General features: G+C 34.4%; 1 protein-coding gene across 2 annotated transcripts; it reads right to left on the reverse strand.

Annotated features, from left to right (window-relative positions):
* Positions 1-4,390: 4,390 nt before the first annotated feature.
* LOC110108315 (F-box/kelch-repeat protein At5g60570-like) lies at positions 4,391-8,561 on the reverse strand. Of its 2 annotated transcripts, none has more exons than XM_020838904.2 (3): positions 8,304-8,561; positions 7,726-8,002; positions 4,391-6,269 (listed from the first exon to the last, which is right to left on the reverse strand). In XM_020838904.2, the coding sequence occupies exons 2-3, from the start codon at positions 7,830-7,832 to the stop codon at positions 4,886-4,888; spliced, it is 1,491 nt and encodes a 496-aa protein (XP_020694563.1). In that variant the 5' UTR covers positions 7,833-8,002; positions 8,304-8,561; the 3' UTR covers positions 4,391-4,885. The 2 variants fall into 2 exon arrangements, with proteins under 2 accessions (XP_020694563.1, XP_020694573.1); XM_020838914.2 differs by having other exon boundaries at positions 4,391-6,266; positions 8,304-8,560.
* Positions 8,562-15,735: the final 7,174 nt, after the last annotated feature.

Raw genomic sequence — 15,735 nt, forward strand, 5'->3', positions numbered from 1 at the left:
GTTGCCACCCACTGCTAACCGTAGCCGCAACTCATCATTCACCACCATCTTTAAACTTTGCATTCATTAAAAAAAAAAAAAATCCTTCATTTGAATTTACTTTACATTTATCATTTTCTAAAAAAAAAATTTACACTTATCCAAACAACACTACTATATGCCTTTTACATATATTCCATTTACATTACATTTTCTTTTTTACCATGCATTTCTTTTTTAAATAATCAAACTACCCCAAAAAAGTTAATATATTCATATTCATTACAAATTATTTTTTTAATTATGAAGAGAAAGTTTAATATTATTATTTGTTGTCATTAGGGGCGTAAAAGAGTCCAGCTCGAGCCTTAACATGTCAAGCTCGGCTAGCATATATTTTAGGTGGCTCAAATTTGAGCTCGAACTTGACTCATGTATCTGAAACTTAGGCTCGAGTTTGGCTCATTAGCTCAAGCTCGATTAAACTGTTCAAGCTAATCTCAATTGCAGGCTCGATTAGAACGAAATTTTTATTGTGAACTGGTTTAAAATTCATGGCATTTTGCAACAAATTTAAAATTGATATTAAGTAGATAGCTCCATCTCTCTTTTTATTGGGGAAAAATAAAACCTATCCACATTCATTGGCTACTAACAAAAATTAAATACAAAAATGAAACAAATTAATACAAAGTCATACAAACAACTATCATCGTCTCTTCTTATATAACCAAACAGGAAAATGAATATTCACACGCAAACATGCATATGAGTAATACAAACCCAAATAAGGGATAATGATTTTGAATTGCGAAGTTTAAGAAATGTTCTTAATACAGTAGAAATAGTAGTTATTATGAGTTACAAATTGAAGTAAAATGCCCAATAGAACGTAGAGAAGTGGGAAATTAAAAAAAAGATTTTGAATTTGAGAGATCTGTGTTTTGGCGATCAATTCTAGAATCCCTTTGAACAAATAACCAGCAATTCTTTCTCCCAGTACGCCCCATTGAAACGCTCGGCGAGGATAGGAAGCTTCAGAGTGGCAACCAACTTGTTAGCATAGCAACAAGTAAAAATAAGACCGAGGCTTCATTTGGGACGACTTTCTTACTGTTTTTTAAAATAATTTTTTAAAAAACAGCTATAAAGCTGTACCAAATGAAGCCTGAGTTTATATGAAACACTTAAAAATGGAAACACTCCAAAAAACTGATAACAAAAAACGAAAATGCAAAAATCATAATGTCAGAATCAGAGACAATTTCTTTTTTTTGGGACATTTAGGCCAATTAAGGCAAACTCACACACACAACGCATACACATAGACTCGAACCTTGGACCTCTTAGTTTGAAGCCTAAGCTCTCAACCAATAGGCCAAGGAAAGTTGTCTCAGAGACAATTTCAGCGAAAACAACCTTCAACACAGAATAATTAAAGTATGTATACAGAGTCCCATCACAAAGACAAAAGGAAATTCAAAGCAGTAAGTTCCAATCACAAAAGGCCTGAAAGAAAATACCAGACGTTCTCAATTCCACATTGAATTTTCTATTGATGAATTGCTTTGTCAATTTAAAGCCTACAGATAAACCCAAAACTAAATTCGTGGCAAAATTAAACTTTGTTAGCGTTAAAGCTGCCTTTTTCTCCAATATGCCAATATGCCATATTACGTCGGCATTGATTGTTTATTGTTATCCCAAAGAAAGTAGTAAAAAAAGCCCGGCCGTGAATGTTTGACAATGACAACAATAAGAATAAATCTGATGCAGCTGTGTATTGATGTTGTGCTAATGCTATATTATTGTATAAAATAATATTATAATATCATCATGCCTTTACAACACATGGCATAGCTGTTTTATAAAATAGTAAGAAAGCCGTCCCAAATGAAGCCTAAATCTATCCTGACCTTAAGAAGCCATGAAAGATCAGCTATAGGAAAAGAATAGTTGATGGAAAAGACCCTTTTTATTTAGCCCAACACATGTTTAACTGTGTTAATGTTCTACTGGATTCAAATAGCACAGGATGGACTAGGAAAAGAGTAAGTAGGTCTTAGTTAAGCCCTGGGAAAGAGTCTTATTTCGGTAGTAGAATGATTCCTCAAGATAACACCAAGAATTTTTTTTCTTACATAATCACGCTGAATTCTTGTTGCTAATGCTACTAATTAGTTGCTTTATTAAAGTATTAATGACTAATACTTGGGATATCAAATAAGTCTACATTGGAGTCATATGATGACTGATTATGAGTTCATTTGGGACAACTTTCTTACTGCTTTCTAGTATAAAAAATTTTTAAATTAAAATTTTTTGGCAATAAGAAAGCTGTCCCACACAAAACCTACATAGTCAACTGAGAAAGCATAATTATAATCATCATCATTAGTCTTACCACAAATAATTTGGATTGAATTGCATCATAAATCATCAATTTTCATTTGGATTGATTTGCATCATAATTTAGATTGCAGTGTTGTTGCTCCATCCAAACGAGGTACTACTTTGTCCTATTGTCACACCTCTCACCTCGACAGACAGACGCTGCTTACAATTGATCTCCGTCATTGACCATTAGAAACTTGGCTTCTTCTGTTTCTCATAAGATTTGGTTTGCACTGCAATCTACTTGTATTGTCTAATGGAAATTGTTACAATAGGTACCTCTACGACAAATCTATTGTTTTGGTTTCTAAGTAGGTAATATGATAAGGCCACAGGCATTGTTTGAAAATTGAAAGACAACTAAAAGAGGGCAACCAATAGGTACCACTACGACAAATGTATCTTGCTCATTAAACGGCCTAACATTGCCTTATTGGATGGCATAAAAAAACAAACAATTTCAATCGTAGTTTACATGATTTATAACGCACAAAATTCCTACTAAGCCTTGTATCACTTAAAGAAACTTTTCTTGGAGAGATTTTCTGCTTCTAACGGAAGAGGACAATAAATGGAAATGCAAATCAAACACAAAGTAATAGAAATGAAAAAAGACAAGTAGCATACGTTTGCTATTCATCCTTGAGTTGGGACCATAGTTGTTTTTGATGAATTTCATTTAATGCCAGTGCACTATATTGAAGGCAAGAGAGAACAAGAAGAGTAATAACCATAGAGGAAAACAACAAAAAATATGAATACAAATTTGAAACCTTAGAGCTTAAAATAACATTGAGTTATGTAGGCCAAAATATATGTCAGGACAAGATATCAAGATACTCACCAAGTTGAAGGACTAAAAATACATTCAATATGTGCTTGTGGAAGCAATAAAAAAGAAAAAGTAAGGATGACAATTCTCATCATCAAATTCAGCTGCACTGAAACATAACCGATAATTATTTTATCCTCCAGAAAAACACTTGTTCATACTGTGAGCACTTTGCCTAGAGAAACCAAGCAGGAATTAAACAATGGAGAGAATGTAAATTGTGTTAAATATGCTCTTCGAATCACCAAAATAACCATCTAAAAGCTAAAAATTAGCAGGTAAAGAAACATCATATGCAAAGTAAAAGGGAAAAAAGAGATAAATGAGTTTCAACATATACTATGATGCAAACAGCATATAATAAGATGCACTAATATGGACCTGACAAAATCAATGATGCCTCTTATTGAAAATATAGGACAATGATATATTTTGGCACATCTTTATAATTTTATTTATTTTAAAAATTAAAAATATTATATAGAAATGGCACGAATTAAATAAAAATGAAATGAGAATTAATGAAAGAAAAATGACAATTAACCCCAATAAATACAATTCTATATAGTTTAACAATAAATCCTCCAACCTAACTTCTTGAGTTTAATTATAGTTTAATTGACTACAACGATGCAACCTTTTTAAATATTAGAAAAAAATAGATTAGTTTTAAAAAAATTCGTAGCTTTCCATGTTTGAGAGAAGATAGGAGTTAGTGATGAGTTATGGGCCTGATGCGAGGGATCCAGGTAGGTTGATTGTGTGATGACTTATTATTCAATAAAATGCTTGGCCGACACTTTTTTTTTTTTTTTTTCATTTTTTAAATTGGACATGCTAACGACATGTCCTATACATATCAGAGGCATGTAGGAGACATGCTTAAATGTGTCAAACACTGCATCCTGCTTTCTAGTAGTGTTGATGTATCATAGACAAACTACATAGGATTGCATTAAAGCAAAAACTATATTGCAGTTAAAAAGAGAAAACACTAAGTTGAAAACTTGAACTCATTATTTAAAAAATGGAAAAAAAAAAACCTTCACATGCTAAGTCATAAGAAATTATAGAACTATGCCAGTAATGAATAGAATATTGAGAATTCTATAAGACAAACAAGACAAAGATAGCATTATTTGCAGAAGGCTACTAGAATATTTTGACAAAGCAGGGGCATAGAGATGTTAAAATAAACAGGGTCATGCACACAGTAGCACATAGATAGATACTAAATGTGAAACAAAGATAGAAGTTTAAATAAGTCAGCTACTTTTGTAAGTTTCGTTCATACTACATAGCATTTTATGCCAATGCCCCTAAGATTATTAATTTAGATTGATGACAATGGGAAGAGAGGAAGAAAGGGGGAGGGGAATGGAGAGTACAAGGGGGAAGTGAAGAAGCCTCCAAAAAAGCTAAATGCTGCTCAACAGAAAGTGCTCCAAAGGTAATGCCAACAGAGAAGCTAACGAGTAAAATTACATGAAACAGAAAAATACCAAAGAACAACAATCTGCTTCACCAATTAAATGAGATAATAGCTTTCTCCAATACACAAATTCCAAAGAAGACTCTGCATGGAAGAGAAATTCATGCAGCAGGTACAAGCCCTTTAATTGCCTTCTCCAATACTAAAGCTTCTGTATTCATAGCGTATCCATAATGTGGTAATTTTCATCAGCAACCCATTATTGCACAATTGTAAACAAAAGCACCAGCCCGTTCTCTAACAGATAGCACATCCCACTCTGGTCCTCCATTATTTGTATCCTCAGGACACCAAGACCATAGCACAATGACTTCACCTTGCGGTTCTCTATGTCCACCAATCACCAATAATTTGTCACCACATGCCTTGAATGCAAGACCCCAACCATTATAATAATTAGCTCTCACAGGTAAAGGCTTTACAACATTCCAAGTATTATTCACTTTATCATACTTCTTAACTTCATTTGTTGATTGGTCAGCAGCATAAAGTTGGTTATTTACAACTGCAACTAGGGGTGGAGACTGGGTTGCCAAATTACCACCAGGGTACATATTTTGGATTCTCCTCCATGTCCTTGTCTCAAGATTATATTCTTCACCACATGTTAAAGAATCAGTATGGCTTGACATGCCCCCTATAACATAAAAATTACCATCCAAGAAAAAACCGGAACACATTTTCCTTGGCAAGTTCATATCAGGTAAAGATTCCCATATACCCAACTCGGAATTGTACATCTCGGCGCATTTTAAAACATGGCCGTTCTTATCACTTCCACCAGCAAAAATAGCAATTTCACCGGAGCTGCTGGAACCAAATAGACAGCGAGGTAAGTTCATCAGAGGACAACGTGACCAATCACGTCTTACTAAGCTATACATCCAGATAGCAAAACCCGTTAACTCCCTACCAAATACAAGGAGTTGAGTCCCCACAGCAAGAGACTCCTTATCAGCATAAGAAAAACAGTCGTCACAAGGCATCCGGGGCAGCCTCATCCACCTCAGCCTTGTAGGATCAAATGCCTCCCATGGCATTAAACTACAAGCTAGATATACCCAATGCTCAATGATGCCGAGCCGTCTCCTCCATTTGTATAGATATCCACTACCAACCAATAAATTAAAGCTTTTATTTAGACAAGCAAGTGAAGGATAATCTGATCTACAAGCGAAGGCCAAACAGTCTAGAGCTATATCATCATGAAGTCCTGGTATAAGACATTCATTAGATCTTTGCACATTGTAAGAATTTCCAGGCTGCATTTTAACTGTCATTTTCTTTTCTGTCAGTTCCGTCGCATCCACGCAGGACTTAACCAGGTCCATCTCGAATAGAGATTGCTTCATCTCTTTTAAAAGGCTCACATTTTTGGCTATAAGCATGAATTCCAACAGACTTCCATGAAAAGAGCAGCAATCCTGTTCCATGGACACGGACTTTTGATGATGCAAACCTCCTTGAGTTCCAAACATGCTTTTTGATTCAGTCAAAACACCCTTGTCACTCTTATTTTGGAAGGAATGAGTTAGAAACATCGTATGCCTTTCTAGAAGTTCAATAGTGCTGCTAGAGAAATGAAGGAAAACCTATCAGTTCAGCCATGAAACTAATATTGCATGTGCCTACTTAACAACAGATAACCAAAAATGCCAGACAAGTTGTGAGATTAATGAATTTACTAGTGAAGTAGGAGAATATTGATTTAAACCAATCATATTTCAATTAAATTAGTAAAATATATTATCACTTCCAGTAGTCTGAAGAAAAGCGCATAAAAAAACCGAGTCTTCCTCAAAATTAAATCAGTTCAAATTCACAAAATTATATTTAGTCATCATAATTTATTTGTTAGATTAAATAGATCCCCACACGAAATTATGTGGCAGTTGGATTATTTTACACTTAGAGCATGTTTGCCATGATATCACTGTAATTATCAAGACGAGCAACATATGAGTCAACGCGACAACCATCTTCACGGCTTTGCGGGCAAGGTTTCTGTATATTGCAAAAAATCAAGAGAAAGTGGCTTCCTAAACCATGAAAGGATGGCTTCAGTAATAGCATCTCCAACTGAAAATCCCATTTTTCACTCCAAAATGCAGTGAAACTCAAAAATGCCGTGATTCATCTCCAATAGAACTCCATTTTGCACGTTTCTACCAACGTAACCGTCTTTCCCCTCTTTCGTGCGTTTCTACGGCAAATCCGGTTGAGACAAAAAAATCGCGTAGGTGAACAGTGACATGCCAATATTGGCGTCGCACTGTTCACCGGAGAGCAAATAGCGGAAGATTTGACGTTCGGCTGGAGTGATCGAACCACGCCATAGGCATGTTTGGCATTCGGTTGGAGATGCCCTAAGACATGCAGAGCAACAGAACCTCGCCATCATGGCAAGCACAACCTTACTCGAGGGAAAGAAAATATTTTCATTGATTCTTTTCTGAAGAACCTAAGGAAATCATTTCAAACAATAAGAAACAATAAGTTTTGGTCATCTTAACGGGGCACATCTCCAAAGCTAACGTTTTAAAGAAAATATTTGAATCAGGCAAGAAAATCTCTATTAGTTGCCACTTTCCTAGGAGCCTTCAAAACGATGAATCCAAACAAGTTTAGACGAATTACATGCGAGTAACTATAAGGTCTTTGTCTAAAAGCTACCTCTTCAACGTTCTTTCATTTATTTCCTATAGCAATGATTTTCATGGAAAGAAATTAATATCCGTGATATTTGGAGGATGCGTCAAGATGAAACCTGTCAGAAAATCGTTCAACACATTCCTAAGCATATTATATAATCGTGGTAAGGAATTGGTTCCATAAAGCACAGGCTCCAGGTCCCAATTTCGGTCTTATAATCGAAGCAGAACTAATAACTCACAAGAAATGGATAATTAAACAGATAAAGAATAAAAATAAGGATCTAATAACTTGCAAGAAATGGAAACAAATTCATCTAAGAAAGGAAGCAAAGATGACTACGGTAACAAATGAAAGACTCCACCATTAAACTCACCTCAGATCAACCTGGATCTTTGGAATTGCCCCTGAAAGACACCGAGGAATGAAAACAAAAACCAGATCAATCACGAACGTCACCTTCAACTCATCTCTATCATACATTCATAAATCCACATTTCTAGGCTCGTAGACGTTTGGCCCGATCTAAACTAACAATTAAAGTTTCAGAAATATAGATCCGCGTTCGAGAATCAGAATCCGAACAGAGATGGATTTAGAATTCTTATTGCAACAGTACTCCCGCCATGTTATGCATCACAGCTTATCCTCGCCTGCAAAAAAATACAAAAAAACCGCGAGAACAAAAGCATTTAAGAACCTTTAAAACAAAAGCTCGGAGTATCACTAAACAAAATATCTTCGCTCCAGTAGAACCAGCCTTCCCCTCCAGTCTAATTACACCTTTAATAAACCACTGAAACTCGCAGAACAATCTTTCCATTACCTCCTAGCCAAAAAACTCACCGTCTAACACGACAAAAAAAGAAACAAAAAAGTCAAAATGACGATATAACCAAGACCGATTTTGAATTATCTACCGTCAAACCATTATATGGGCTCCAAGAATCTCACCGGAGCCAAACGCCGACGATCCTAATAGCTTCGCCGGATCGTCGGGATCCCGCCGGAAAATCTAACGGAAACGTGGACGGAATCGGAGGAAACCCAAAGCAACCGATGACCACCATTAAAAAATAAAAACTACAGGTGATCACCGACGGCCAGTCAAATCTCGAACCCCCAATCCTCTCCGTTTCGTTGCTCCCCAACCTCCCGCTGCTTTTAAAGCGCCCTCTTTTTCCCGGCCAAGCCCTCGCTCCCAGGGCATTATCGTAAACGAGGATGAAATTAAATTTGCAGAAAAGTACTCCAAACTCCAGGAAATATTCATCATTCCATCTTGATCCACGCATAATTGTTTTCCTATGCGAGCGCATCGATCTGCCGTCTACTTAGTGACCGCATGGAAACCATCATGCGGGAGCTTTGATAATGAGTGGCGCATCCGGGGATGGCACTCCACACGTGAGGAAGGAAAGCACTAACTGCTACTTTCCATGGCAAAATTTACAAAGACCATTTTTGGACCCAAAAGAGGACCACCCGGCCATCTCGAAGGCCTGCCAATGAACCACCCGTGGGGCCCAGAGATGGTTGTCGTTTTTCGAACGCCAATAGCGGCGTCCGTCCGATTTTTATTTTTATTTTTTATTTTTTAATTTAAACTCTCGCTACTTATTTCACTTAGACACCCAGGCTGTCGTTCTGGATAAGGAACTCAGCTTTTCAAAGAACTTACCTGAACGGTAAACGGATGTTTACTGTTGTTCCGAAAATAGAAAAATTAAAATAGCCCACAGAAAAGGGGCTCTGTCTGATTGTAATAACGTTACTGCCACTTGGTTACCGTTTGTTTTTAAATGATCTATGTATATTTTTTTGAATGTTTAGAGTCATAACTCATAACACAATTTTTATTTATAAAAAGGTAAAAAGATCTACTTATAATTATATAGTAAGATCAAATGGCTCAAAATAAAAAATCAAATAAATATATGTAATATTAAATTATAACTATCCAAAGAAAGACTCGATAAATTAGGAGTAGATTGAGAAAATTTGGCATAGATTTGTCCTTAATTGATTAAATGATGTGCTTGAAAAAATAAATAAATTATATTTTAAGATAGGTATTTTGCTGCACGATATTGAATGAAGAGTAGTTTTATATGTTGAACTACAAAAAGAGCTTTAATAGCTCCAATAACATAAAAAAATGAAATCCTAAAAAAGATAGCTCCGAAAGAGGAGATAGTCTCAAAGAAATAGTATTTATAAAATCTTGATAGCCATATCATCCACAAGTAAGCTACCTAAGTGCAATATTTATAGTTGTTAATAACCAAGGTCATAAATGCAACTGGGATGTGCATACATCATTGATCACCAGTGCAGTGCCCACCCATGCTACCAATAAAAAAACCAACAAATGAGGTGTGATAACAAATTCAAAGAAGATATAAGAGCAAAGAGAGAGATCAAATGGGTTAGCAAATAATGCATATGTCTTATTTGACAAGGAGAAAAAATTTTCCAATTCCATAATAATTTGTTAGCCACCTCAAATATATAATATTTTAGAATATTATAAAAATTAGACTGGGATAGCTATGATAAAATATTAGACAAAGACAAAGTTCTATTTGAGATGAAACAACAAAAAATAGATTAGTCTAGCAAGTTTAGTTTTAAATGAGTATCATTCTCAAAAATTTCCTTTAGAGAAGATTCATTTTAGTTATGGATTATTAAAAAGAGGAATCAAAATCCTCCCTTCTCCAATAGAGAATGAAACCCACATTCAAATTTTAGTGGCAATGAGTTGCATCTCTTATCATAGAATAGAAATTTTTCCATCATATCTCAACTAACTTGAACCATAAGAGTCTTTACACCTCCTGAGATTAAGTTGTTAGAATTGAACAAACTCTAAACAAATTTTATTTTAGTAGTAGATCTTTGAGTCATGGAAAGATAAACTTCATCTAATCATCGATCATTATTTAGACTCCAGTTAATACTATTATGTGTGGTGCACTATTATGGAATCCACCACATCTATTAGAGGTATATTTGTTGACCTCTTTTTTAAAATAGATTAGCTCCCATCCTACCATTAGGCCTTATAAGTCGAATCAACCTAGATTTGAATCAAGCTAGGATCATTACATATTTCAACCATTTCTTAAGCTAGTGAAACTATAAATATCCATAGAAGGAGTTAAGTGATCAACTCAATTTGACTTACACATGACTTTGCCAACTCTAAGATTAGATAACCCAAGTTCTCCTATGACTAGCAAAGTTAATCTAAATATATCATTGGGCCTACATTTGTCCAACTAGTCAAACATGGCCAAGATAATACAATATTTGACCTAAGTCTGACCCCTACTCTATTTGATGACCTAATTGATATCAATATTCTATTAGAGGTCCATATGAAAAAAAAAAATACTAATCTTCTTAGTAAGCTTAAACCTTATGTAATCTAAATTTCCTTAAACTTGGTCCTTAATAATTATGGAAGTTTAGATCAAGCCTTACTTTATCCATTTAATTGCCTAAGCCCAAGTTGACCTAATTGTATCCATTTGACCTACTTGACCCAATTCGGTGTAATTAAGCTTATTAACCCAAATTGACTTGAATTTGATCATTAGTGGTCATAGGAATATATATATATATATATATATCACGTAGAATCAATTCCGACCGGTAAAATCGTCGCAGAATATACTCAAATCGTGTACAATAATCATATCTATAACATACTAAAAGTTGTGCGGTGAAAGTTGTGTCAATATCAAATCATGTCGAAAAGTCGACTACGAAAATACAAAACAGATCACAACTCGGTCAAAACTCAATATCTTTGAAAACAGAAATAGGGTTCGGAGTCCTTACCACGAGATCTTCACTTTTCCCAACAGCAGCGTCGAACGAAAAGCGCTCCGCGGCCTCCAAAACCAGGTTTCTCCTCTTTTCCCTTCTCTTTCTCTCTCCTCAAATCAGATATTTTTATTTTAAAATGATTTTCTCTCTCCTCAAAACGAGCTGATTTCTTTAAATCATTTGTCTGATCGGCCCGGCCGATCGCCAAATCGTCCCGGGACGATCAGACCAAAAATATTGTCCTGGACGGTTCCCAGAACTATTCTCAGGGCGATATTTTCTACAGTGCCGATCGGCCTGGACGATCTAAAATCGTCCTGGACGATCCTGAGAGAAAAATCCAAATCAGAGAGGAACAGTAAGGGAACGAGGTCTCACAGTGGGTGGCTAGGTTATCCATTTATACATCTCATATGAGGCATTTGGACAGGTTCCTAAGCTATTAAAGAGAATTTTAAGTTCTTTATTCCCTTTCTTAAAGCTCTTTATATGAAGGGGAAATAAATTATGGTGAGCCAACAAATAGTGTTGGTCATCCCACTAATAAAAAATGAGGCAAGATCCTAGTTTCTTAGCTCACCTTTATCTCCTTCAAATGAGCATTAAACCAATTGTAGCAAACATGTATGGCCTTGCCCAAGAAACCCATTTGATCATAAGTCTTTCTTAATATATTTGTCATTATTAGGACACACTTTATTAAAATAATAAAAAAAAGTTGAAGATATGCATAACTGGTCTTTTTTTTTTTTCTGATAAACATAATATTGGTCACCTAGGAATGATTCTTTTTCTCATGGATGAAATTACCCACGATGAGTTTCTTAATAATAGAGCTTAAGGTGTTATATAAATAAATAGAAAGAAGTAGATGTTTGATATGTAATTACAAAAAAAAAATGAGTGTTAGATATGTAAATTCCGCTAAAATCATTTGAATCATGCTTAATGTTGCAATAAATATTAGAATTATATTGAGAGCTAATGCTATAGAATAAATTTTATTTAGAGCTTAATATTACATAATTTCAACACTTATAAATATTCTTGTAGTTTAGAGAATGAAGTTCTTAATTGTAATTATTTTTGAAGTGATTTAACCATTACATACAAGTTAACATTCTTACACAACCTATAAGGAATACCCATCCATCACCCTTTCCTATAAACTTTTTATCTCTCTTAAAAGTTTCACATATAGCTAAGAATATGAAAAAAAAAAAAAAATCACATAAAAAAGAATGATTTAAACATTTGAACATGTAATTGTCTTGAATATTGTGGTGGAAGGAACTGCTAGAATTGTTAAAATGCTTGCATTAGTCGAGTTGCGAGGAGGAGAATTGAAGGGGAATAGAAAGGGACGAATGGGCGCGAAGGAGGTGAATGGAGCGAATAGATGCAAAAAAAGCCAAGTTGTGATGGGAGCGAACGGTTCATACTAGAAATTTGAGGGGCTATTTGAGTTAGGACTTAGGGTTAAAAAGTTTTATTAATTTATTTAGTGTAAACTATTTATATCTACTCGACTGGTAAAAATAAATGATAATAATTTGATCATGATATGAACTAGACAGTTCAACAAAATCGCAACCAAGTCACGAATTTACTGGTTGATCTTCAGGTTCTTCTCAATTCTATCTAGTTCTGAGCAAATATAATTTTAAATCTAGATTGAATCTATCACGGAAGTACTTCACAATTGCATCAGTTGAACCAATCAATTCAATACGATTTTCTAACCCTCACCTATTCTACAATTCTTACGACAATCATATATTATTAATTCTTTTAGATTAAAAATAATCATTAATTTATCATATTTGATTTTAATCTTTTGATCAATTCTTGTGAGCAAGAACAACCATCATTAAGGCCCACCTAACCCTTAAATCAGTTAAGATTGATGCTATGTAGAAGATAGAGGTTGGTAATCCCATGACACCCCCTAATTAATCACCAAAAAATAAGTAAAAACACCCAATTTACTCATAATTAGCAAACCTTCTTTTGCTAATTAATTAATCTTATTCAATGGATAATGATCAAAATCCTTCTTTGAGGATGCTAATTCTCCCTCTTTTTTTGTCTTAAACAAAGAAGAAAAAAAGGATTTATATTATAATAATCTCATAAAGGCCCCCACCAAAGTTAAATGACAACAGTAAATATAAATCTGCAAGAGTTTTAAGTGCACCAAATGTGACCGGCCAAGCAACAATAGCTCATTCAACATATTGCAATAACAAAACTTCGATAAAAATAATGAAAATAACCAATGGAGGGGAATCAACCATATATTTAAAGCTAGCTAATGATACTTTTCAATTATTATAATTTTTTTGAACGGAATATCTACCCGCTACCACCTCATAAGAGGCGCATGGCAGCATAACTAATCCCACAGCAAGTCTACCAGCAACCAGCCTCACATGTACAAGACCCGCATTTATTTTCTGTCCACTTAAGGGGTCGCGCCGCATGAGAGGGGAATAGAACATGATTGAGGGGTTCTCAATCATGCTCGCCCACCAACCCAGCTAAGCCCAACGGGATATAATTTTCAAATTAATCAACCAGATGAGCTCATCGAATGTACTTAGTGCCACGTGTATTAATTTTATTGGAGGGTATTGTGCTAGAATTGAATTTAAAATTGGTAGTTGCCCACCTTAATTAAAAAAAAAAAAAGAATGAGGTTAAATTGCTTTCTTCCCTCATGTGGTCCATTATTCTTTTTTGGATGAGTTTTTTGTACTACTTATATCATTTAATTATGTTGGTTTTGTTTTATTTATTTATTTTACTTCATTTATTTACTGAGGTAATTAAATTATTAAGAGTGTAGAAATTTATAAGATCAATTCTTTCATGATGAATTTTTAAATTTTTAGATTTATTTTTAAATGAGTGCAATGTAAATTTGTATTAATTATTTATATATTGCACTTATCTCAAAGATATTTAAATAAAGGCTGGCTTTGAGATTCATTAGGGTATAAATTTTTTTTTTCAAAAGAAATATAATTTTGTTCTTAATTATAAACAATTACTTTAATTTTAAGATAAATTACATAATCTAATATAGCCAATAATTTTTCTAATAGTTTTAGTTAATATGGATTTAATTCATTTCATGAAAATAGTAAAAAAATAATACATAGATCTTAAAATGTGTCCATACCATCAAAAAACAATAATAATTATAACTTTATTAACTAATTTAATGATACTATGATTAGTTTAATAAAATAATTTAATTAATGTAAGTGCATGATGCATATGACTCTAATAACCAGCCAGTAGGCTTTGAACAATGTCTATTAGAGGCAGACAACCTTTTCAATGCACTTAAGAGGGAGAAAAGGGTGGTCCAAGATATGTGATGAGAAGCTGGGCAATGGGGAAGTAGATCACACTATCCAAGAGGTCTCTTGAAGATTTTTTTTTTTTTCAGATCTCTTGAAGACTTATTTTCCAAAAGATTCAAATTTCATTCCATAACAACATTCATCCAACCAAACAACTCTCGCACGAAAACCACACGGCGAAACACAAAAAACCACAGAAAGTACCAAAGTCAGGCTCACAACAACCACAATGACAGAACACCATTATTTTTTAGATTTGTGCCTACGATGCTTACCAACACGAGAGAAAGAATTATCAACGATTCGACTCACATCAAGCCCATACAACTCATGAAAGGAATCAGTGTGCTCATCCTCAACCCCGCAAGGAGAAGCAAGCGACTCGTCAAGGCAGTCAAAATGCCCCAAATAAGTGTCCCCCAATCTAGAGATCAACTGAGCATTAAGAACACTAGGAGAAGCAAATGGAACCTTTTTAGGGTTGATGCTTACATCAAATATATTACAAAAGTCTTTGAGGCATATATTGAGACAATTTATATTAACTTTATCAAACATTAAGGGTTTATTAATTAGGACTACTGCAACATTCTGCAAAGTTGATTGTGAAGTTGCTATGAGAAAAATAACTAAGACTTCATTTGGGACTGCTTTATTACTGCTTCTTAAATCATTTTTTTAGTATCAAAATTTTAATTTTTTAACTAGAAAGCTACTTTAAGAAGCATTTAAGAAAGCTGTCTCAAACAAAGTCTTAGTTGCTTTAATTACAAAAAATAATTTTTAATCACAGAAATTTATGAATAACAGCAAGAAAGTAATAGCCAAATGATATTATGGTTATTCTTTGAAAAACAAAATAGCCAATATCTCAAACAAATCCTAAGACATCTTTTATATTAAAGAGATCACTGAGACCATCTCCAACGGAAAATCGCATTTTTCACTCCAGAATGCAGTGAAACCTAAAAATGCCGCAATTCATCTCCAATCGAACTTCATTTTGCGAAGGCAACAATCTTTTTTTTCTTTCGCGCTGTTTCTTGGCAAGTTCGGTAGAAGTAGAAAAATAGCGATGATGAACAGTGCAATGTCAATATTGGCGCCCCACTGTTCACCCGCAAGGAAATAGCAGAAATTTTACCGTTTCGCTGAAGCTCCAGGGCGACGGCATTCAA

Source organism: Dendrobium catenatum, unplaced genomic scaffold (genome assembly GCF_001605985.2).
Source record: "Dendrobium catenatum unplaced genomic scaffold, ASM160598v2 fragScaff_scaffold_542, whole genome shotgun sequence".
NCBI lineage: Eukaryota > Viridiplantae > Streptophyta > Magnoliopsida > Asparagales > Orchidaceae > Dendrobium > Dendrobium catenatum.